Source organism: Homalodisca vitripennis, chromosome 1 (assembly GCF_021130785.1).
Source record: "Homalodisca vitripennis isolate AUS2020 chromosome 1, UT_GWSS_2.1, whole genome shotgun sequence".
Lineage (NCBI taxonomy): Eukaryota > Metazoa > Arthropoda > Insecta > Hemiptera > Cicadellidae > Homalodisca > Homalodisca vitripennis.
Window position 1 is genome coordinate 202,890,282 of NC_060207.1, and position 27,285 is coordinate 202,917,566.

The 27,285-nt window shown below is 33.6% G+C and overlaps 1 protein-coding gene across 1 annotated transcript in view; it reads right to left on the reverse strand.

Moving 5' to 3' along the window:
* LOC124353024 (DE-cadherin) overlaps positions 1-21,011 on the reverse strand; it is an 896,414-nt gene extending 875,403 nt beyond the window's left edge. The window contains exon 1 of the mRNA XM_046802814.1: positions 20,771-21,011. Within this exon, the coding sequence (XP_046658770.1) occupies positions 20,771-20,900 (130 nt within the window). The 5' untranslated portion in view covers positions 20,901-21,011. The remainder of the gene's footprint in view (positions 1-20,770) is intronic.
* Between the last annotated feature and the right edge of the window lie 6,274 nt (positions 21,012-27,285).

Below are 27,285 nucleotides of genomic sequence, written 5' to 3' on the forward strand. Positions count from 1 at the left end.
ACTACACGCACTTCAAAGCGGCGTTGTATCGCATCGGGAGACATAAAACATGTTGGAATGAACAAATAGTTCTAGGAAGAGTGGTAAAGAAAAGGGGAGCGAGGGGAATCGAGGAAACGACCTACTACAGGAGGTGAAAGGGGACACCTGGCTTGTTTATCACCTCACGAGCGTAGCGAACGACTGTGCTTACACCCAGGCCAGCGCGCGGCACGGCGGCGGCGTTACCATCAAACTCTTCTCTTTCTCCCAATTCGGGTTTGTTTCTAAATAAATGTCGGCTTACCTTTGGAACCCTAAATTTTCATTTGTTTAAAAATTATCCATCATATGATATTTCAAAATACAAGGCTAAATACGAGTTTAAAGCTCATTTCATTCTGAACTAGCAGTTACCCGCGGCTCCTCACGTAATTTTTAAAGTTGACGGACATATCCTACTTAGTGATAGAAATTATGACTTAATAATTGACTTAATGTATGATATTTTTCAAACATAAGTAGATATAAATCTCCGGTAAAGAAAATATACGCATATATAAGCTTAAAAGGACTACTTCGGTCAAAAAGTATAATGTTTTCAAAAGCACTTCCGTCGCTTGTGTACTCCTTCCGGTATAAGGGGAAGAGAGTGTCATACCTTTGTTTTCCTCAAGCTACATCAAAATGTCATACACAATGTCAAGGGAGCTAATTAGTGCCAAGTACCATATGTGCAAACTCTCACAGATTTGTTCATTAATGTGTGTTTTACAACATCATTTAAATAGTACTTCCAATGCATTAGGTGGTTTAAATACCAAATTAGATAGTAACTTAGTCTGCAATCACTGCAGATGTAATGATAATCTAACTAATGATCAAGCACTGTATATTTAATATATTCTACAACTTTTTTGTTACCGCTTCTTTGGTGAACATTCTCCGAAAGAGCCGACATCTGGTTGTGTCAGTTAATTTTAAATTAGATTTCGTAAGTATTACAATGAATTATTTTCCTAAAATCTCAAAAATATCAATTTTCGCATTATGCAAACTTTTCTCTACTTTTTACGATTAAAATATTAATGCATCAGACCTAGGACCCTGCCCTAGTTCATAACGAAATCGACAGTTAAAACCGTACCAAAATCCGTAGAGTAGTTTAGAAAATATTGATGCATATACAGACCAACACAAAATACATGTATTCCATTTGGCCAACTTGTGTTAACATGTTACATTTTTAAATGTCATATGATTGTACAAGTCAAGTTTATTTCTTGTACGATTGTTTCGTTGCCGTCATGGTCATCCATAATGTCAGTGTAACAATTTTTGCTATTATTCAGCCGAACACCATGGCGTAACGTACACCATCGTTGAACTCGATGTTCCTCATACATAAGTTAAGCTTCATTGACAATTTTAGTCTACAGGTCTGTTCGTTCTCCAGATATCGTGCGGACAGACAGACAGACATACAGAAATAACAGTTTTCAGTCTCTCCAGTGATAGGCTTCGCTGACGCTCAGCCAATAATATTCACGTGTACTGAAGTGAACAACGAAGATGTTCCGTGGGTGTGCTCATCACGTAATCAGCTTTATGTGAGACCCGAACAGACGCTCTAGTCACGTTATCTGTGTGATTACTGATAACGCTTATCAGAGCCAACAGAGTGGATGATGACTTCACTTCATCAATAGCTCATATACGTGAAACAAAACCTGACGGTGCTTCATACTTTTACACAACCACAAGGTTTGAGAAAGAAATTTAACTAATAGGACTCGTCAATTAATTACTTATGTAATCAAATTTTACAGGTTTTATTACTCAGAGAGTGCACAAATTATACCCTACCTAATATCCCTATTTGATTTACGTCAGACTAAAATAAGTAATAAAATTTTCTCTTTTTTACTGCCTGTCTGTCTATGTTTTCTTGGGGGGTAAATATATATTGAAATTAGATAAAGATGTAAGTTAACTTTGCAAAATGTTTAGTCTAATTAAGACGTGTGTTATAAAAGTTTCAGTAAAACATTATATATTATTAAAAATGGCGTCTATACACAATTAGTAAACTGCAATAACTCTAAAACGTGAGGTTTTAGAAAACTTCTACGAGATTCGTAAAATATGGGTTACATATGCACATTCCGATACCAAGTTTATTTCGCTACGACAAATAATAAAGAAATAGTTAAGGTTTTACTGCGCCATACCTCACTTAAAATACTCCAATCGAGTTATTAAAACTGTTTTAACTGCCGATTTATGGTTAGGTGATTATTTTAACTAACAGATAAAATTATTTACTTATTGTTGTATTTTTACAAATTTTTATTACATTTTATTGGATTTATCACGTATTGTGTTACCAAATGCTTTCATAAAATCTCCTGTTATTGAGTCTAAAAGTATTGTATGCCACCATTTTGCAAAATAATACGACTTTTTTCTTAAATTTTCTTAGAATTTTCCTAAAAATTCCAAATATTTATGTTTACTTGTTACTGAAATAAGAAAATCTAAAATAATATACAGAAAGACTACACTTTTAGTCAACTTAATCCGAGGAGCGAATTCGCAAAATGTAACCGGAGAGTTCGTATACACTCTGTATACTACTAAACAATTTAAATAAATACATAACTATTTAATTATATTATCCATTGTATTTATTACTAAAACATAGCGACATAATACATATAATAAAAGCCAAATTCAAGAATTTCCCGAATTAAACATTTCTATATTGAAATTCCTCCTGAACAGCCATGCTTAGTTTTATTTTAATCTTCTATTAGTGAAAAGGGAGCACTAAGTAAAATTGGTCAATTAAGGATGGAACTAGGCGATACTATCTTTAAGGCAGGAAGCGAATCAATAGGGACTGTATAAATCTAGGCTATCCACTGTATTATGCCTACCTCACATTATTCTCGATGATTATTCTTACTCCACTATTGTAGCAGGGAAGAGAAACAGACACTGTAAAATCTGTCGATATAGATTAGAGATTAACTGTGTTGTACAGTCGCTCGATAACTTAATAGTGGTTGTACACAGTTTCACACTCTCGCTGTGTACTCTAGATTAATCTCTATCATTCTTACTCTACTTACTGTGGCAAGAAATAGGTACAGACACTGTAACATCTGTCGATATAGATTAGAGATTGATTGTGTTGTACAGTCGCTCGATAACTTAATAGTGGTTGTACACAGTTTCACACTCTCGCTGTGTACTCTAGATTCTTCTTACTCTACTAATGTGTTAGGAAAGAGATACAGACAGTGTTACATCTCGATATAGATTAGTGATTAACTGTGTTGTTTAGTTACTCGACAACTTAATAGTGGTTGTGCACAGTTTCACACTCTCGCTTTGTACTCTACATTAAACTATTATTCTTACTCTACTACTGTGGCAGGAAAGAGGTACAGACAGTGTAACATCTGTCGATATAGATTAGTGATTAACTGTGCTGTACAGTCGCTCGATAACTCAATAGTGGTTGTGCACAGTTTCACACTCTCGCTGTGTACTCTAGATTCTTCTTCTTACTCTACTACTGTGGGAGGAAAGAGGTACAGACAGTGTAACATCTGTCGATATAGATTAGAGATTGATTGTGTTGTACAGTCGCTCGATAACTTAATAGTGGTTGTACACAGTTTCACACTCTCGTTGTGTACTCTAGATTCATTCTTACTCTACTACTGTGGTAAGAAAGAGGTACAGACAGTGTAACATCTGTCTGTATAGATTAGTGATTAACTGTGTTGTACAGTCGCTCGATAACTTAATAGTGGTTGTGCACAGTTTCACACTCTCGCTGTGTACTCTAGATTCTTCTTACTGTACTACTGTGGGAGGAAAGAGGTACAAACAGTGTAACATCTGCCTATATAGATTAGTGATTAAATGTGTTGTACAGTCGCCTGATAACTTAATAGTGGCTGTACACAGTTTCACACTCTCGCTGTGTAGTTTAGATAAATCTCTGTCATTTTTACTCTACTACTGGAGCAGAAAAGAGATACAGACAGTGTTACATCTGTCGATATATATTAGTAATTGAATGTGTTGTGCACTCGATCGATAACCTCATAATGTACTGTTACACAGTTTCTCACTCTAACACCATAAACTCTGCCGTAATATATTGCAGATTCGTACTCCCACAATGTAACGTCGACTGTGCAATAATATTTCTTTAAACTCTTCAAGAACTGGGGGAAGTGTAGTTGAAGGTATAGTACCTCAAGTTACAAAAATATAACCAGACTATGTTGAACAGTTATTCAGTAACCTAATAGTGATACACAGCTCCACACTATTCATATTTACTAAAACTGTAGATTATAGGTAAATTTTCACTCTTGGTGCATAACGTAGACTCTACAGTAATCTTTACTGAAGCTGTACTACTACTACTGAGGCATGTAAATGTAGAAAGTACAGTAATATCTGTCAGATAAAAATAGACCTAGACTGTGGTTGTAGCCGGTCGATAAACCAATAGTGGTTGTACACAGCGACACAGTTTTAGTCTCTCGCTGTATACTGAAGACGACTCAGTTGCGTGTCCTTTTGATCATTAGTCTGATTTTGCAGGCATATTTTATGTATTTCATAACATTTTAAGTGAGTATATTTTGTTTTTATTTACGGTTTTGAAATGTACTTTGTGAGATTGTATTTGACATTGCCCGAATGTGTCCTGTATCATTTTCTACGCCTACAGACATTTTTTAACACCGATTTGGTGAGGGGAATACGCAGTTATATAGCTGTAGGCGAAGATTACTTGTAAATGTTTACTACACTGATCGTTAAGGGACCCCTAGTGACATATATACAGGATGTTACTCAATGAAGTGAAGAATAGATTCTGACCGAGGTGAAAACAATACACTTGAAGAATAATCCTCTAGTAAAAAATTTTGTATATTAAATATTAATGAGTATGTTATTTGGAAAGCATTTTTAGGCATCGTGGATATCCTAGAATATAAGTACTACTTATTAAATGATTATGTAGTAACGACAAAACATCGAACAGCACAGATGTAATAAGGATAAAACCGGAAGAAAAATTGCCATCTATATAATGTAATTTACCAGTATACCCAAAAATGTGCTAAGAATATGACCATGTTGGCGCGAATTGGGCATGAGAACCATTTATAGAGCGAATTAGTCTTCGGACTGTCGCATGAGAATGAATTCAAGTCGTCAGGGAGTTTTAGTCCTAATGGTCCTTTCGTATATTTATGAAAGTGTGATTATGCATTTGACACATCATTCAATTATTACTCATAATGAATAATTGGAAATTTCTATTTATAAGTACCAATCCGATGTAAGTAAAGTAGATAATCTATCGTCAATAATTGGAATCACGTTAATCACATATAGTAGCTCCTGTATAATTATGTTTTAATAAAATAGACTAAAACAAATACTTTTGGACACCATGTAGAAGATTTACCTTGCAGAGAATTATCTGATAGTAATAATTCCGCAATGCGACGGGCCAGCGTACATTGACGCGTGAGAACCACGTAACTGTTCCAATTCATCCGATGCCAGTTACGTGTTACTGATTGCGCACACCGACGCGTTATATGGGCTTCCCATCACCACTTAACTTAACGGTTCAAATCAGCTCAGTACTAGCCATTGTTCCTCTTAATGGTAACAGTGTGTTGTTATCACTATAGTACAAGCGTGCAGCCTTCAGCAAATCAGCTCAGTACCAGCCATTGTTCCTCTTAATGGTTACAGTGTGTTGTTATCACTATAGTACAGCGTGCAGCCTTCAGCAAATCAGCTCAGTACCAGCCATTGTTCCTCTTAATGGTAACGGTGTGTTGTTATCACTATAGTACAGCGTGCAGCCTTCAGCTAACCGAGTCAGTACCAGCCATTGTTTTCCTTAATGGTAACAGTGAACTGTTTTCACTATAATGCAACGTGCAGCCTTCGAAAAATCAGGTCAGTACCAGCCATTATTCCTCTTAATGGTTACAGTGTGTTGTTATCACTATAATACAAAGTGCAGCCTTCAGCTAACTGAGTCAGTACCAGCCATTGTTTTTCTTAATGGTAACAGTGAATTGTCGTTTCACTATAATACAACGTGCGGCCTTCGAAAAATCAGGTCAGTACCAGCCATTATTCCTCTTAATGGTAAAAGTTTGTTGTTATCACTGTAGTACAACGTGCGTGCAGCTTTCAACAAATCAGGTCAGTACCAGCCATTCACGTACAGCTCTTTGAAGCTCAGCTCAGTACTAGCCATCATGTCTTTTAATGGTAATGTTTGTTGTTATCACTATAAGTACAACGTGGTAGCTCTCAGCAAATCAGGTCAGTACCAGCCATTGTTTCTCTTAATAGTAACAAATTGTTGTTACCACGAAAGCTCCAAGTACAGCTCTCTGAAGCTCAGCACAGTACTAGCCATAGTGTCTTTTAATGGTAATGTTTGTTGTTATCACTATAGTACAACGTGCATGTAGCTTTCAGCAAATCAGGTCAGTACCAGCCTTTTTGCTAATGGTAACAGAGTGTCGTTACTACTAAAACTCAACTTACAGTCCTCTGAAACTCAGTTTAGTATTTAATTAACCTTTTCTCTTAATGGTAACAGAGTGATGTTAGTAATGACTAAACATTCAAAGGGATTGTGATTAGTTCTTTGAATGATAACGAAAACATACTGACGTAAGTATTACACCATTTACTTGTTTTTTTTAACAATTGGTAATTCCCAGAAATGTGTTCCTTAATAAAGATACCTTAGATGTCTAGATACGTCTACGCCTATTTATCTTTTACAATTAAGGTAACCGATATTCAACATTTAGTAATTAAAAATTACAATAAAGAAATAAGGTATGCCTTCTAAAAAAAATTTAAAAATTGGCAACTAAACACTTTCTTTACTAATGTAAGAACCGGCTACAATAATAAAGTAGATGCAATTGGTTATGATAAACCCAGCGTAATAATTCCAACGCTTTAAATTTGTATGATATTTTATAGTAATAGTCGTGTTTCAGTTAAATAGGCGGGAAATGACAAAGTTTACTTTATGAAACAACATTTTAGCAAGATTGTAAGTTGTAGATTGTTAATAAATGTCTAATTAAAAATAATAAAACGTATCTAATAATAAAGTCACAGTATGTGTATCATATATAACTTTTTGTATCTTTCTAAATAATAGAGCTGTTAGTTACAGGTTTACGCTTCGTAAAGCTTCTCGGCGGGAAACACTCTTAAAAGAACTGAAACAACATCTCGTAATTTGTTAACAGCAGGCAGTTATATTTCACTCCTGGGATATCTGGGGCGGGGCTGCCCATTAACCCAAATCAGGGATGCCAAGAGCTCGGGATGAAAAAGTGGCATTACATCTACCGCAACTTTGTAAGGGAGAAGAACCACCTTAATTCGGAATGTGGCCAAAAGGGTGTGGAATTGGCGTCTACGGCTGCGGCACACCGCAAAGCCGCTTTGCGATTTAGTGTTTCCAATTGCTACCGGAGTGTTTAAGCTTCGTAATTCACACATGTTTGCGCAAGTAGTGGAAGGAAACGTAATAGGATTGTGAGCGAACAATATGGCATTAAGTACAAGAGCGAGGTTACTGACAAACTCGTCTTCTTCTGTGACGTACGCACGACTGTTTGTCGGTACCGTACTCAATCATCGAAACTTACAACGCGATCTAAGTTCGCTGATGTGATTCCTTTAGTCGATATTTCATTAGGCAATCAGAATGATATAAGAATTACGAACAATCTGCATTAAGTTCTGTTTTCAAAAAGCTAAGTATTTCAAAGCATAATAATTAATAATAAAATTATAACTTTACAGTCATATCGATTTTATATAGAGGCATCCGATAATTTATGTTAGGATTTATTTACGTAAGCTGAAATAATACTGGGAATTAACGGCGAAAAAGGATGAAATCAATAAAAGAGAATAGAGATAGAGGCGACGCAAAGTGGCCTGATACGTGAGAGAATGCCGTCTGGAGCGTGGTCAAGTGTTCTCAATTCACGGCAAATAACTCTTCTACTTCTGGTTGGATTTGGAGAGCAACGTTAAAATCCTCGGAATAAAAATGCATACAAAGTCTATGACACCCTTCATCAAGTTTTTGTAGTGGACGTTGTTGTCCATTGTGCAATTATTTAATCTTGTATTCTTAAATAACAGTACAAAAATGTTAGTAAAAATACAGCAACTAACGTAAATGTCTATAAAAATACACGCTAAAATGTAACCTGTGGTATTTAAACACTTTTTGGATTAAAGGCAAACTAAAGTAATATTTCTTCCCAAATAAATTCCTCATCACGTGTACCTAACAGAAAGATGAATTTGACTCTCCAGAGGCGTACTGACCAGGGGCACAGAGATTATAAAGGCCTAAAACATTTAGAGGGTGTGCAACCAGAGGCTGAAATTACAGACGTTCTAAATGATACGTTTAGAGATGGACCTTCAACCGATGAGACTTCTAGAGCTGAGAGAGAATCACAGGTTGGAGGAAATTTGCCAAAGCTTCTAAAGAATATGCTGCAACAGAAAAATATGATAAGAAATGAGAAGCTTTCAAAAGCAGACCGTTATCACATCATGGGACTATATATGGGACGCGCCACTGGGCTTCTGAAATTAGTCGCCAGTTTCGATCATGGTGTGACGTCACTCATAAGAGGGGGAATTTCACGTAACAACAGCGAATCCGTATGAAAGTAACACATTGTTTTTAAGTTCCTAATGACCGCAAACAGATGGAGCTCTGTATTTTTATCTACATTCAGTGAATTTTATAACAAGGTCCACGTGCAAAAAGAATTATTGTATTTCCAAAATGCTTTGTTTTAAGATCATTGTAATCAAAATCATTAATATGTAACATTTAAGAAGACTCCTGTTTAGAGATAATCGGTGAAATGTCACATGTTATTAGTGATATTTGCTCTTCTACTCTATGTTTGCTTCTAGAGGTTAGTTTACTATGCGTGTGGTTTGGTTGCGGTTACTTTGTTTGATGAGAGTCATTTCAAGGGTTTGCATTACGGAGGACTGCCTACGAACAGTGAAAGTGAGATGTGTTTAACCTGAAATGTTAATAATATTTTAATCTCACCAATCCTTCACTTTGAATTTGGACCGTTTAACAGAAAACCGAAATTCTTTTTTGAAGATTGACTACTATACGCTGTTTCTTGTACAATAAGCCACCCTAATATAACTAAAGCCAACTATGCAAAGTATATTGAAACACACTGTTTCTTTTCACAAATATTTTTATAGTGAATAGGCTAGTCTTTGAACGTAAGCTTGATTAAATGCAAGTGAATGAGAGATAATTTCAATCCTATATTTAGAGGTAAGACGGTATTTCAGTAAACAGTACTTTGTAACAGTTACTTTTCTCGAGTACTGTAACGGATACTCAAAACCAAACAATACTGATGACAGATATGATATGATATGAAGATATCTATCACTGCTACCGAATACTGAAATAATGATTTGAGGCTGACAAATCCTAAATAAATTCCACGATCATAACGGTACAACTGGAAAATATTACTATATTAATATACTTCACAATGTATACCGTATCAACCACTGTGTCAGTGCTATATTCTTAAATTACTCATTGAGTAGTTAATATCTTGTTTTAGGTGAAATTAAACAATTAAATAATGCATATGGTTAAAAGTATTTCAGTACACTATGATTATACATTTTATAACGTTTTTTAATGTATCAAAAATACACAAAAAATATAAAATTACTTATAATCTAGAATTTTATTTTCATAAAATTAAAGAACAAGCAGTCTTAAAGCCCATTTGAATTTAAGAACCAGAAATTAAATTTTATCGTACAGTTGACTGACCACATCTCAATAATAGTAGACAGGTTTTTAATAAAAATAGATTGTTTCCATACATTTTTTACATTAATGTGTCGTTCGTTTGAATAATATTAATTACATCGAAGCATTTACTAAACTGTGTGTGTACTAGGAAAATACTCAGTACTGTAAGCGTACTAGTACGGAAATACTGATTTGAAGTTTCTTAGTATTTAAAACATTACAAGTACTAAAATTGTGAGTTAAAATCTCTTATTATTTAAAACGTTACAACTACTAAAATTCTGATTTAAAGTTTTATAGTATTTCAAACGTTACCAGTGCATTAAATACTGATTTAAAGCTTCCTTCTTATCAGAGTAAGAGTTGAATTCTTAAGCTAAACTCAAAATTCAATTGAATTAACCCTTCCTATCATAACTACGTTATGTGTAGAAAACTCAGTTACCCCAACGTGCTTACAGATCGTGTCTATCACATCTTAGAGCACTCGGTTGTGCACCTGATGAGACAATGAGACTACCACTTCACCTATTTATAGGTGTCTCTGATGTCGAAACGATGTAAATATTTCGCTTTGAGCTTCTTCGTCGTCGACTTTCTTTGAATCTCTTCGAACGAACATGACTCCAGATTCCAGGAATCAAGTCTGAGTCAGTGTCAGATACCAGACGCTGCATTAAAAGGAAGGTAAACTGGAGATAAACTCAAAATTCAGTTGAATCAATCCTTCCTACTATAGCTACGGTAATAGTAAGAGTATTCGGTGAATCAGTATCTAAACCAGTATACTCAGTACCGCCGAGTATTGGTATCATAAGTAACGGTTACAGGTAAATACTGATTTAGCCCATCGCTACTCTTGATGGGCGAGTCGAGGAGTTACGAGTAGTATTGCCTGCCATAACGCAACTGTCAGAGTCGCGGCCACCACCCGCAGCTTCTGGAATGTCCGACAATGGAAGTGCATTGTTAGCATTCCAGGTATAGTTGACGTCATAGCCTCGTGTAGCCCAGGGTTCTCACAGTCACACGAAACAGGGTTTTATACATACTACGCTATGTACAACAACACACAAATATAAGAGTTGTAAAAGTTGGAAAAATTATATAGGTCTTAAATATTCTGTCCTCGTCTTGAGATATACTTCTGTTAAAAAATGCTCGCTCACTGGTCACAACATACAAAAAAAGCTTTTTTCCAAATCAATATGAGATTAGAACTGATAACACATTAGAGCAAAACTAACGCTTTCGAAGTCTAAACTTACCCTTAAGTGTGAACGATCGTTTCATGCAACAATTAATAATAAATCAAATCTTAAAAGGAAACTTATTTACACAGAGGATGAATCTATTTCAAGGATTCAACTCTACCACGCTTTGTTGCAGAATTTGGTAATTCCTAATATTAATAAAATAAAAACCTGTGTATTATTAATACATGTACAGAGCATACGAGACCGGGTAACAGCTAGTTAGGAAATAACCTGGAATACCTACATTCTTTAACGAATTAAATAACTAAAACTAATTTCTGGAGAACATGAACCGTGTATCAAACGACTACTTCTGTCCTCATACATACGCCTCGTCATTTAAATACGACCTTTGTCTAATGAAGTTGCACGCGGACTACTTACTGCCGGTACGCAGACTACTTCACGTTCCAATCTCTAGTAGCGAGTTAAACTAACATTGACCCTTCGGAAGCCAATGTAGCGCTGCATTCTTAGACTACGACATTTCTGGGGCAAACCTACTCTCAAGAAGCCATATATGTCCAAGTAGGTTATCGTATCTCAGCCTACTGAAACCATAAGGTGTGACAGCCAAGGCTTTTGATCTACCTGCTCACTCATAAACACTTGCCTTTACAAGCTCAAGTTCTAAGGCTGTATCCGACCTCTCGGGAGTTTTCTGCTCCAGTGTACATCCGACTCCTGGGACTTACCAATATTGAGAAACCCTGGTTTCTGGAACGTTCCTTCCTTTGGTAGCTCATTCATCTGGAAGCAACAATCTCTGGGAGCACCATGTCTGTGGAAACCTCAGTCCTCTAGAATGGATCTCGACTCGTGGGAAATATTTCTGAGAACTCTCAATCTATAGAAACTGCTACCTTATCTTTGATTAACTCTTGATCTATTTAGTCATCTAACTTGGCAATAAATAGGTTTTCGACTGTTGGGAACACTGGCATGTTCTTGGGAAGACGAAATCTATAGGTGCCACTGATCTGTGGGATACTTCAGTATCAGATATCTTTTCCGTTCAGATACCAGTTTCATATTTTTGTGTATACCAGCTATCTGAGACGCTCAGTATGATTCAGCATACATTCAACGTTCTGCATATTCAACATCCAATCCTTTTACATACTATATGGTATGTATTGACTTTGCTACAATTATAAAATTATACATTACGCCGTTATGATCATAGGTCATATATTTATTGGGTGAGTTCAAAATCGAAAGTTATAGCTGTTTGTCTGTCTATCTGTTCCCGTACAATACCTCGAAAACCAAATGACCCGAAATGTTGCATGAAGCTTCATTTCTATATGAACAACAGTGAGTGCAATGATAGTGCATGTCACTTCATGATGGCAACGAGAAAATAGCAGAATAAATAAATTTGTAAACAGACTGAGGCCAATCATATGAGATTTCAACGTGCGACTAATACATAGAACTCAAATATAAAAGTAATAGAGTGTACTGTCAATAATAAAGTCGGTGACAATATTTGATTTCAGCACACACTTGTGTTATAGTTTCTCCGTAGCTCATCAGATCTTTTATTATTTGAACAAAATGACAATTTTTACAAAATACAGAAAACTTTGTTTGTATTTTTTCCTGTTTTATGTTTTAAAATTGCTTATAAAAACACAAAACATGGCATAATATATCTATTTTACCATGGAAAAAGATATTTGAAGCGGAGTATGTACACTTACTTTTGGGGCAGTGATGATGTCTGTAATCATTAATTATACATTGTTTTAGAGATTATTTAACAAATATAGTTCGTAATAATGTTTCGTTTGAGTGGTTTACTAGTGCTACATATGTCTTCATTATCTAAACATACAATTAACTGACTACAAGCACCTGTAGGGTATACTATTTTCCTCCGTAGTTAATGTACACTTCAAACGCTGGTCCCCCAACTTTGATATTTTCAACACAAAAGGACTTGTATTAACTATTATACCTAGAGCAATGTAAGTTATACTACAAATTATTTATGCAATTTTGTGCAAGGATAATACTATAAGTTTAATACAAGTTTATAAATAAAAAACGAAAAATTAAACACAATTTTTTTTAACCATCACTTTAAAATTATTTAAAATAAGCATTTAGAATTTAGTAATTTTTATGCACTTTAAAATAACATATAAAACACTAAAATTTTATTTTTTAATTTGTAAGAAATTTAAATTCCTGTTTTTTTCAAAGGAAACTCAAAAAACCCAAAATGTATGTAAATTAAGTTTTTTTTATTTAGTAATGTAAAAAAGATTCGAAAACCAAATGAATTAAAAAATAACTATATGTTACAATTATTGTTAAAATTGTTTTAAGAAAATCACGGCTTTCAGAAGGGAATACCCTTGATTAAAAAAAATTTGAATGTGCAATGTGGCAAAAAATCTTGAGGAACAGGCGTTTCCTACTAGGTATTCTTTTCTCAGACAAACTATTATATTTATTATGAGAATGGTTGCTAGACTGCTTTTTAAATGGTTCTTTATTTATCAAATTTACCTACTCAAACTGCGACTTCAACGATTCGCTTATTCTCTTTACGTGTGATAGAATAAAATGAAATAAAATTGACAGTGTCTTCCAGTATTGTGGCGCTAACGTAAATTGAATCCAGGAAATCTAGATTCTTCGCTGAGTATTAGTTGAGCTCTAAGCATGCATAAACTGTCACGTATTGGCACTCATACACTTGCTTGTCACTAAACTGTCAATTTTCTCTCTGCCACTCTCTTACTTTTAATACTAATTCGACGGTTTTCTACAATACTACCTACTGCTCACCCGTTGTAATAACCAAAAACTCTTTTGAAATATCATCTATTTGTGAGATGATGAATGGAATTACCATGAATCCTTATCAGAATTCACGACCAGTACGTGCAGTATCATACAGTATTTAAAAAAAGTCAAAATAATACCTAATTACCGATTTCGTAAGGGTTTATAAAAAAGTAAAATACGCCTTTAATTATTAATTCATAACTCTCAATTTTTAGTTGTCGTTCTTCAAAAGACATGCAAAACATGCTGTGTAATAATGTATTTTCCTGGTATTACTTTTGAAATATTGATGAGCTTAACAGGAGAAAGCTTAAATTATAACAGAAAACCATGTTTTTCTCCATATTTTTGGTTATTGTTATTAACAATAACTAACAAAACAATTTTAAACTCGAATATATGGATCAATACGACCCAATCAGTAAAGAACTATTTCCTAGGTAATACAGCTATATATTTTAATGTGGGGGACGTTTGAAGTGAGATGGATGATAAGCGTGCGAGAGAGGTCGCCGGGACCCGGCTCCGTCAGGGATTTTTTTAGAAAAACAAACTATACCTATCAACACTTACAATAAAACACTAGAACAATATGTCACCATTCGGACAATCGTTTCTATTCATGATCTATCGGTACAGTATGGCGGCAATAACGCGATACATTTTAAGACTGATTGTCTGGGGATGCGAGGCACTCCTCCGCATATCATCGACGATAAAAATTCCCACAAAGGAACAAAAGCATTTTTAACGACCCATTTTGGGATGAGCACACATATTAAAATTTTAAATGAAAACTTCTTGTCAATAATAAAAGCAAAAACCAACAAGTTATCCGCCAAACCTCATGCGACACACAAAGATCGTATTTCCGCCACCGAGTAAAATAAAGGGCGGCACATTGCCTATATCCCAATGCATACACATCCACAATCGCCGGGGCAGAATGGAACGCCATAGTTACATGTTTATCAACTCTTTGTTTGAACTTCTGTCGACTTCTATTGTTCTCATTTTATATCAACAACATTCAATTGTCTACGCTGCATCGGCAACGTCCCGTCCGCGCAGTATTGTGAAACTTTTATTCAGAGAGGCATGAGCCGAAATATAAATAAAACAGCAATTAAAAATCAGCACTCTTTTATTTGAAGCATTTTTTATTCATCTATTTATAACGACGACTCTGAGCCATTTCAGTTTCTGATTCATTGGATCAAACTATTTGAATATACACTTGTATAAAATGGTGTAACAAACAAGGAGAAAATATTTAAGAGCTCTTTAGACACGTTACTAATTTATTTACAAGGTACACTATCTACATAAGAGGTTTTTCTATAGTCAATATAAATAAGTTTTACAATTTTATTAATCATAAAAGGTATTATTTATAGGTTACGCTACTAAAAAAAAACAGAACAATCTATAAATAAAAATATACCTTACTGTACCGAGTACGTAAATATAATCAACATCAATTTTGGGACGATGATATTTTTTAATTCACACATTCATAAATTTATATTCCATCAAGTACTTTTATTTACGTCCAAATGCATACTTATAAGCCAAATATTCACTTTCACTTAGAATAAAATGAACAATCCAAGGAATATAAAAAGAAATGTAATTTATTATAAGATATTCAGCATTAAATTGTAATTTTGTACGTCATTAAAACCTCACTTTCTCTTATACTGAAGAATTTATAACACCTACATTTAAAAAATAGTGTAAATACACTGAAACAAATTACTAATTCAGAAAACTAATTTATCACTCACTTTATTCTTATCGTTTGAAACAAGCTAAATGTTAGAATTAATGAATGAAATTTAAATAATATATATGACAGAATTATACAGCACAATGTAAAGAATTATAAATGATGCGATCCGGTTCTGTCTGGATGGAAAGAAGTAAGAGACGAAAGAGAGAACAATCTGTAAGTCTCTGTTGATTTTAGAGCAGCTTTAATTAAATGAAACATTATTTATTCCTGCAACTTAATTCATTCATGGAGATAACGGAAAGATCTTTACATTTTCCTCTAAGCGAAGGGCGCTTCAATGTATTGTGTCCACGTTATAATAAAAATTCTGAAATGTATAGTGTGATTTGAAAATTATGTCACTTTGTGACAGAGAAATAAAAAAATAAAAAATATATTAGTTTATGTTTATTACTGATTGTATTTTATTATATCTCTCCGTCGAATATCGGTACATTATATTTTATGAGTATATTATCATGAGTATGTTGTCATAATATATTTTTGTAAATATTGGCTAGGCATTGCACTAAAAATTAGTAAGAAAATGAAGATTTGCCACATTATGTCTGGCACATAAATAATCATCTACACGAAATAAAAGAGGAAATAATACATATCGAAATATTAAAGTGGTCTTCTAAACGTCTTGTTAATACAGTATAGTGTATTCACTTATTAAAAACACTAGAGTAGTTTCTGTGAAAATTCTGTGAATAACATTAATAACAACATATTATTTACACATTTATTCTATTTGAGACGCGTGTCATTGTTATGTACACAGTCATTTTAATACAACAAATCTTTTGTGTCAAGATGTAGGCTATTCAAATAAATAGACTCAAGTAGTCTAATACTCGCATATTTCATCCGCACAACATGATGGGACTGTCATTGCAAGATCCCACATTGCAAATACTGATAGTTACTTCACATTATTTGTGTGACAGATTCTGCACACGTGTTTGCCGCAGTCTTCAATACCTTTTCTTGACAATCCCAATAGTGTAATATTCTTACTTAATATCTTTACAAGACCATTCTGCTCGCACATTGCATATATTACTAACAGTAATTCACATTGTTTCCGTGACAGATTCTGCACACGTGTTTGCTGCAGTCTTCAATTAATTTTCTTGACAATCCCAATAGTGTAATATTCTTACTCAATATCTTTACAAGACCACTCTGCTCGCACATTGCATACACTAACAGTAATTCACATTATTTCCGTGACAGATTTTGCACACGTGTTTGCTGCAGTCTTCAATACCTTTCTTGACAATCCCAGCAGTGTAATATTTTTACTTAATATCTTTACAAGACCACTCTGCTCGCACATTGCATACACTAACAGTAATTCACATTATTTCCGTGACAGATTTTGCACACGTGTTTGCTGCAGACTTCAATACCTTTCTTGACAATCCCAATAGTGTAATATTCTTACTCAATATCTTTACAAGACCACTCTGCTCGCACATTGCATATACTAACAGTAATTCACATTATTTCCGTGACAGATTCTGCACACGTGTTTGCCGCAGTCGTCAATACCTTTCTTGACAATCCTAGTAGTGTAATATTCTTACTCAATATCTTTACAAGACCACTCTGCTTCGCACATTGCATATACTAACAGTAATTCACATTATTTCCGTGACAGATTCTGCACACGTGTTTGCTGCAGTCTTCAATACCTTTTCTTGACAATCCCAATAGTGTAATATTCTTACTTAATATCTTTACAAGACCATTCTGCTCGCACATTGCATATACTAACAGTAATTCACATTATTTCCGTGACAGATTCTGCACACGTGTTTGCTGCAGTCTTCAATACCTTTTCTTGACAATCCCAGCAGTGTAATATTCTTACTCAATATCTTTACAAGACCACTCTGCTCGCACATTGCATATACTAACAGTAATTCACATTATTTCCGTGACAGATTCTGCACACGTGTTTGCTGCAGTCTTCAATACCTTTTCTTGACAATCCCAGCAGTGTAATATTCTTACTCAATATCTTTACAAGACCACTCTGCTCGCACATTGCATATACTAACAGTAATTCACATTATTTCCGTGACAGATTTTGCACACGTGTTTGCTGCAGTCTTCAATACCTTTTCTTGACAATCCCAGCAGTGTAATATTCTTACTCAATATCTTTACAAGACCACTCTGCTCGCACATTGCATATACTAACAGTAATTCACATTATTTCCGTGACAGATTCTGCACACGTGTTTGCTGCAGTCTTCAATACCTTTTCTTGACAATCCCAATAGTGTGATATTCTTACTTAATGTCTTTACAAGACCATTCTGCTCGCACATTGCATATACTAACAGTAATTCACATTATTTCCGTGAAAGATTCTGCACACGTGTTTGCCGCAGTCGTCAATACCTTTCTTGACAATCCTAGTAGTGTAATATTCTTACTCAATATCTTTACAAGACCACTCTGCTCGCACATTGTATATACTAACAGTAATTCACATTATTTCCGTGACAGATTCTGAACACGTGTTTGCCGCAGTCGTCAATACCTTTCTTGACAATCCTAGTAGTGTAATAGTCTTACTTCACGTGTTTACAAGCTCATTCTGCTCTCATACTGCATATACTGACACCTTCTTAACATTATTCCCGTGATATATTCTGCAAACGTGTTTGTTGCAGTTGTCAGTAACTTTTCTTGACAATTACAGTCGTATAACATTCATACTTGATGTATTTAATGTGTAAATTGCTTATGTCTTTTAGAAAGATATAGATGGTTACAAAATTATAATAAGAAACCATGAAACGTTACTTATTTAATAACCAAATTACTAACGATAACTTTAACTCCCACATTCGAATACAAAAATAATTACCCTCAATGTATAAAATAGTTGGAAAAATAGTCGTGCATTTGTAAAGGAACCCTCTCAATTCATATGCTAGAAGTGCAAAATATAGTGCATTTGCTAGAACTATTTCTTAGGAGATAATTTACAACAAATTTAAAACTACGAGTTGGTATGTTAACATGACTTAACACATTACCTGAGAACATTCATATATGAAATTGGTATGGTATAAACTAAAATGACATTTAAATGTTTCAATGTAACGTTTCAGTAATATTTTCGCTATTTATTTATTATCTATCATAATTTATTGTTTCAACAGAGCTATATTAATTTAAACATTTGAAACTTCAGTAGCAAATACTGTGAAAAATTAATCTTTAATATTTACGTTTTGGCTCAATAACACAGTTAATCTAAAATTTCAGAATGAAGTCCATGTCCATAAAGTTGCAATAGAGTTGTGAGGAATTGAAAACTATTTGACAATATAAAATGCACTTAATAATAGTTTGTTTTTGTTTCAATAAAAATCTTTTGTCGTGAATAGTAAACGCAATCATAAAGCTGATTAGTTGCTTTGGATTCGGAATGAATACTGGACTGTACTGTATGGACGGTCTAAATTACTGGGTTGATGGTTCGTTACATCAGATTGCTTTCATTTTAACGTTTTAAAAATCGCCATTATCACCTACCTCTCAGTAAATTTAAATATTCGATATTTGTGCAATTTAATGATGACATAATAATCGCCGTTCTGTCGCACACAGCGTTATTTATAAAATATGATAATATTCCACAATTATTTTCAATGGTTCTCATCCACAATGGGTTTTCATGTACACGGAATAATTTATAAAAAAATATTACATTCCTGCCATATTTAAATTATTTAACCAGTTACAACAATTCCGGACAATCGAGAAAGCTCTTTTAGAAGAAAAACGTGTTATTAGCATTACTGGAGATCATTGGTCTTCTCGTTTTATGTCAAGAGACTGGCTTTCATATGATTCTTAGCTGCAAAACTATTTAAAAAACGTAAGGTCAACACGACATACAAAAGCAAAAATCTTTCTTTTTATAATAGATTGTTCTACAGGTCCTACATTTATGTTAGCCCATATCATATTTTCATTTGTTGTATTTCATTGATCTTGGACCATGGTATATTGACAGTCTAATTACATCCAGTACGACCGTTTACATAGTAAAAAATGGAAAAGGAATTCTGGTTTTGATTTCCCGCGTTTTCGCACTTCATTATCAGTAGTCTTGGGCCACCTATAGATGTGAATTCCAGGAAAGTTCATTTTATGTGGAACGGAAATAGAGCTTCTGTTGCCTTTTCTTGCTTCGATTCGAGGAAAGGTGGTTTTGTACTTGAGCTACAGTTCAATCGAAAATATTGTAAATAAGTGTATTTTATTATTTACAATAAAAAAATGCTACTAGCGGAATAATTACTTGTTTTTAATGATTTGTTTTAAATTTTGTGATTCCTTATCATTGATTTATCCCACATTATTTATACATATAAGCAAAAGTTTTTGGAATAGACAATATTTTTTTAATTTAGTAACACGCGCTTAAAAAGTATGATTCTCGTGTCGACTGTTTACGTTTAGTTATTTATTAATCTTCAGTCTGTAATGCGACAAACATGTTTTCCTTGTCTACTGAATTATCGTAGTCATCTAAATAAGAACAATAATATTTTACATGAATTAAATGATCCCGTCATTTGTACACAATCAGTCTTTGATTGTGATATATGTGGAACATAATGTGTTTGATGAATACATAAAAAAAACTTTATACTTTTTTAATTACATTGCTACATTCAATAATATATTTTTATTTTTGGTGCATTAATATTATTTGAATGGTGTCACTGCTATAATACGCATATTCGTTCTCGTTGGGTTCTAATGAATGTCAACTTACATTCGAATTCTGTTTTTCGATTTTCCAATAAATTACACTTTTGGATAATGTTATCAGATTGTAGATACCTAAGTAAATGTAAAATACATACACTTATCAAGGTTTTTTTAGACAAAATCTTTTATTAAACATTAACTGTGTTAGTTAGCAGGGTTACAGTGAGGTAAATGGGTTTCTCGCCATGAACACATTTAATGTCATGCTCTAACCTTTTTTTAGGTTATCCAACATGTTATCTGAAGACAAGTCCTGTGTCCTCTCCAAATTTTCGAATCCACCCACAGACATCACTATAGTTAAAATCAGTGGAACAACCGAGCAATCCACGGCACTCCACATGATCACTACACTGATATTTACTAACACTAACGATGTAAAGAGCGCCCGTCATACATCAAGAAAGAGTCATTGCGGACGCGAAGGTCGACTCGTCACTGAGCGCCGCACCGCGTCCGCTCAACAGTTGGTAGTGGTGGGGGCGCGATAGGGGGAGGGAGAGTAACAATGCCGCGCCGCGCGCTACCTGAGCCGAGTCAGTCACCACACCGGTGTACGCTGTACAGTCACAGACTCACTTTGTCGCGGTACAGTCTGATCCACCGTTCCGTCATGACATCAGCCTTCCACGAACACCTACCTACCTACAGCATTTCCGCTCAGGAGGAATGGAATGCTTCTTTGTTCCGAGATGTGGAACCTTGAATATTCAGTTACCTGTATCAGTTCCAACTGACAGTTTTTTTTATTCATCATTGAAGCTTTTTTACTGATTGTATAAAATATAAGATGCCATTAATAGGCAGAAGTCTGTTTTCCTAGAACTCGTAAAACAAATATCGGTCACCACTTTACTACAAATATATGTGATCATCCTTAGAGCATAATATGAACTTACGGAGCTCTGAGATTCCTTTCAAAGATTTACCGTTTAGGATCTAGGTCAAGGATACTTAACTCGGACTGCAATTCTCTTTATAGGATCCGTACAGAGTGTACTAGCCTCAGAGCTATGAGTTTTCTTACAGAGTTAGGTACCGTCTGAGATAAGAATAGTATCTTTGATTACAAACATCTGTACAAAATCCATACAAGAAGCACTAGGTACAGATAGAGCTATGAACATTTTTATCAGAGTTACTATCTGTGTCAAGGAGACATCTCTGACTATAAATCTCATCTCATGATTTACCGTATAGGATATAGGGCAAGGATACAGAGTTACCGACTTGGTCAAAGATAACAACTAAGGCTGATTACGATTCCGAGCGGTTTTTTTAGTTTATTAGTAAATGTTAATAATTAAAAATATCCCTTCCGGCTTAGTTGGAATAAAGTTAATTTTCACTTTTGGTTGTCTCCTCGAATTGAAGATGAATTATTAATTTAAACGTATTTAGGAATCACATTATCGTGGTACCTTATAGGACAAACTTCGTTATAACCATAAAAGTTCATTTATATTGAATAATTATTTTCAAGATAAAATGTTGCACAAACGCAAATAGTCGCATTTTGAAACCTATTTTTCCGACTAGCTAACGATCTCATTCATCCAATATATGTCATAGTACCAAGTTTAATTTGAATGGGTAAGTTTAAAAAATTTCGCTAATTGCACAGCGCTATTTCCACATTGTTACTTTATATTATTCAAAACATAGTATAATCATTCTCTGAAAATCTTCAAGTCAATCAGTCAATCAAAGTCCACGTAAGAGCAAAAGTTATTTCAAATAAAGTAATTAATAAAAAAGAAACTGGTCAACATAATAAATAGTTTTCTACTCTTGAAACGGCTTTAAGAATCTTTATGAGATATCGGAACTGTGCATGAATAAAAATAAAAATGTTTAAGACAATCTTTACCAATTTAGTCTAAATCTCTTAAACGTTACAGTAGTTATAGCGTTGATAATTATTTCCGCCAGGTATCATTCTCACCCAAAACTTTGTATAATAGCTATCTGAAAATCTTATAAGATATATATATAAAAAAAAAAAAAACTAAATGACCCGAGAATCCTAAAAGACAATTTTTGCTGAATGTAGTAACTGAAATATAATATAGTATCTTTCCAACTTTGAACGGCCGCCGTATTAAAACCTTAAAGGATATAGTTAAACATGGACGAATAAAATATGTTAAATCTTACATAATTTGGGCCTTGATTGATTTTGGGCTTAAACTGGAAATTATTCAAGTTAAAATTGTTGGCGAATGGCTGCCACCTTAAAACGTTTAATTGATTAGTCTTGGGTAACGAACTCATTCAAGTTACGTGCAAATATTTTCACTGCACAAACATTCCTCTGGATCTATAAAAATTACGGCAGATATCGTGTTCAAAAGGTCGCGTTAAAGTGCATAAGCCCTCACATATTTTCGAATTATGGTGGTTTTGGGTTCTGAGGGCGTGATCGGAGAAAATAAAAAAATTCTTCCGGAAATTCCAGAATGAAAGTGATTGTAATAAGCAGTTTTATATGAAATCTATCAGAGATGGGTAGCCTTGAAATGTAAACTTGAGTCATCTGGAGATACGAACGAGTGAGTACATTTATTAATTAAAACAGTAGGCTATACGCATAAGAGAGCAACGAACTTCTAGTTACCTAATTTGTCAACATGTGATGGGATATAATTTGTTCATCAAGGGTTTTGCATCCTAAATACATTTCCAATGTCGACAGGAAAGGAAAATGTATCTGGACTTAGAGTGGTTTTGATTATAAGGAGAGAGAAAATGTATTGCGTAAAATATGTTAGTATCCAATAAGTACTTGTATCCAAATAAGATTAAATTAGGAGAAAGAAAATGTATTACGTAAAATATGTTCGTATTCCAATAAGTACTTGTATTCAAATAAGATTAAATTAGGAGAAAGAAAATGTATTACGTAAAATATGTTCGTATTCCAATAAGTACTTGTATTCAAATAAGATTAAATTAGGAGAAGAAAATGAATTACGTTAAATATGTTGGCATTCCATTCGGTATTCCAATCAGTACTTGTTTTTGAATAAGTTTAAATTTGGAGAAAGAATATGTATTTTGTAAAATATGTTGGTATTCCAATAAGTACTGGTATCATAAAAAGTTTAAATAGGAGGAAGAAAATATACTACGTTAAATATGTTGGTATTCCAATAAATATTTGTATCTAAGATTCCAATACAAATATTTTTCTAATAAAAGATTTAAATTATTAGTATGTGGTTTAAGGTAAGTTTAGTTAAAAACATAGATAAATATAAACTGCAGTATCGCATACATTGACTCAAATTCATAAATAAAATTAGCGAGATAAAAATATTTTTAGTAGGGAATAAAAACTCTTTCCCAATTTCAAAATATTAAAGTTGTAAAACAGAGATTCTTTTCAAATAGTTAAAACAGAACATCCTGAATACTAAAATTAACAAAATTAAAACATTCTACAGTAGCATAACTAAAATTTACAAATTTTTAAAATCACAATCAAACTAGAAACACAGCGTTAGGAGAACATTGGATTATTTGAAACGCCTTCAAGTCTTTCAACGAAATTCACGCCGAACACATACGTCACTTTATATCTGTTCTCACTTTGTAGGCCTACCGAATCCATTAAAACATTGTCATTCTCAAATTAAATAATTGACATTAAAAGGAATATCATTAACTCTATAATTCCATTAAAAATGCAATTAAAAATGTTATAACCCATTCGGAAGTTAAAAGTGTTTTGAACTGTAATACATTTGGTTATAAATATTAGGAAATAACATTATAGTAAATATTCTGAATTTTAAATGTATTTCTTTTTACTTTTATACCATCGGTAATAGGATACAATAGTCTTTAATTTAATAAGACTAAAACAAGTCAAAATAAATAAATGGCTGCACAATTGTACTTGTAAGACTTCCTGCTATTTATTGTATATTTTTGAAGTACAGAGAGCTAAAATAAGTATCAGTTGGTATCTGATCATTTAAAAAAATGTTTAATGGGATGATGGAATCTCTTATTAGACTTTTCATTAGGCCTTACTTATTTTACTTTTAAATTTAATCTTTTTTATTTTACAGTTAATTAGTCATGCTAGGAAAATTTATTTAATGTGTAAAAATGTATATTACATTTGAAAATGCCTTGTTTAATTTAAGAAAATTAAGATGTTTTTATAATTTTATAACAGAGATTTCAAAACAGCTGCGGCTTGAAGCAAAACTGCATGCATAACAAAATTTTACAATTTCGAGAGTGAAACCACAACGTTAATTAAATATACTAATGTAGCAACTAACTAAACGAAAAATCAGTTACTCCTGTTATCTGTATTTTGAATCTTTCCGAGTAATTTCTCACATTGTTCCAGCTAAAAACTTACCAAATACGCGATTCCAGGTGTAAATCCATGTAATGTGTAATTAATTAGACCCGGGGTAATTATAGAAGGCTAGCTTTAGCTTAGTGGAAAATGGTGAAATTATTGAGATCGATGTGTAACTAAAATCGTCATTGTAAATTTAATTTTGTTTTTAGTTTATGGCTTTAATAGACCTTTATAGCAGACGTTTCAAGACAGCTTAGGCAGCAAGAAGTAATGCACAACAAGTCTTACAAATTCGACAATCAAACCAAAACTATATTGAAATGCAACACATAACTAACTCAGTTATTTCATATTGTCTGTATTTTGCTGTTTCAAGATATCTTCCCATCTCGTAACATCGGCACATAGCTCCACTTGTCTCAGCAACAGTTAATTGCTACAAGTTTTCAAGCACCGGCAAGTTGGTGCAATAAACAACTTGCCAAGCACGCGACTCCAGGTGTAACTTCGTGTAATGTGGAATTAATTGCATCTCTGGTAATTATATAAACCCAAAAGAGAAACATAGACATAACCTCTCATCTTTGAGTGAGGGGCTTAGTTCAGACACAAATGTAATCAAATGTTATTTATCCAAGACTCACTTTGACTTAGTGAATTTTTTAAGGGCAGGTCGATCCCCTTTTACATCCTTATTCTGATTATCCTCATGGACCACTAGCATGAACAAGGCTTATCAAACATAATAAAGGGGAGAGTCGATACAGTGCAAGGTCAATAGTACTGATAAAAAGGGCTGTGGTCACAGACAGTTTTTAAACATGTGCTATCTCTAACTCAGGTTCTATAGTCCAACGTATTAGACCAATCAGGCCATTGGATCTCCCATTTGTCTTGTGAAACATACCGGATAATTGCTTTGCGTCTGATCATGACTTTTTATTATTCGACCATATTTGTTGTTCTAGTGTTTTCACTTGACCATACAAAATCCTGAATAAAAGAGGCCTCCGCTCCATCAGTGCCGGGAATGGCTGCAATGTGGCAATGTAGCAGTTATATTGGCAATGATGAGGTATCACAAATATGGAAAAAGCAGAGTTTCAAAATATCCAGCCTGAGGGCACCCGGATTTATTGTATGCCCTTAGTTTTCAAAAACACACTTTTTTATAGATCATTGTGAAGTATGAACTATTTGAAATGATAACAGGTTTTAGGGCACTGGCCATCACTATGTATCACAACATATACTCGTTGCTTTAAAAACTGATCTATATATGTATTCTTTTGGAAATCCCAGATTCTAAGAGCTTCAAGCCTCTAGGATATTCCATTCTAAGCTCCTGAATTCTCAAGTGAATTAAATGTACTCAGTACGAGTACATTGAAAACCGTTTTTAGATTGATTAAAATAGTCGTACAAAGTTGGCCAGATATTTTAAGATACATTTTTGTAGCAATTTTGTAGAATTTGTTTCAGCACTCCTACTATATATTATATAGTATATACTATAGCTATTCCAGAACACGTTTGTTTTTTTTCTCTGGGTTCATAAAGAACAAAGTTGTGATTTTTAAAATTATAAATAGCCGCCAAATGTAGAATGCACCTAGCTGTCACACGAACTCAGACGAGATATTTTCAAAATCCATTTTTGTGTCAAATTTAAACATATGTCTTCTTCCTTGTGACAGTTACACGTTTTTTCATAATCCTCGTTAAACATTTTGAACGGTGCTGGAGAAGTGTCGTTTTGGGTCCGGTAGTCATACACGGTTAAGCTATCTAGAGGTATTCGGTAGACTAAGTGTTACCTATGATGAGGACAATTGCAATAAGCTTATTTTGTATAGAAAACTCTATCTAATACATAACCTGTCTTACTATTTCTTGTATACATTGTTCACACCAATTTTAATTCAAGCAATAAATAACTAAGACTCTAAACATTTCAAACTACTTTATTTGATGACTATTTTTTCAAGAGAACTTGGAAATTATATTAATATTCATAAACATTCTACTAAATAGTTTGATATAAAGACGACATATAGATGTAATATATATATATATATATATATATATATATATATATATATATATATATAATATATAGAACACGTATATATGTATTAATTAAAAAAACTGCTCAATATAGAGTACTGCTGGTGGTCAATAGCGGAATAGTAATGGTCCACATTATACATGAGTTGTTTGTCGTCTTTTTGAAGTGTTACTTAAAAACACTGATTATAAAACTACTACAGTTAATTGTTAACTAAATAATCAAAAATTGGTTTTGTCCAAGAAATTTATTTTATAATCACGTGATGGTAGAGTAATAAAGTAATGCATGTTCAATAAGAACCTACGGTGCCTCTAGTTCATTTTGTCATAAATT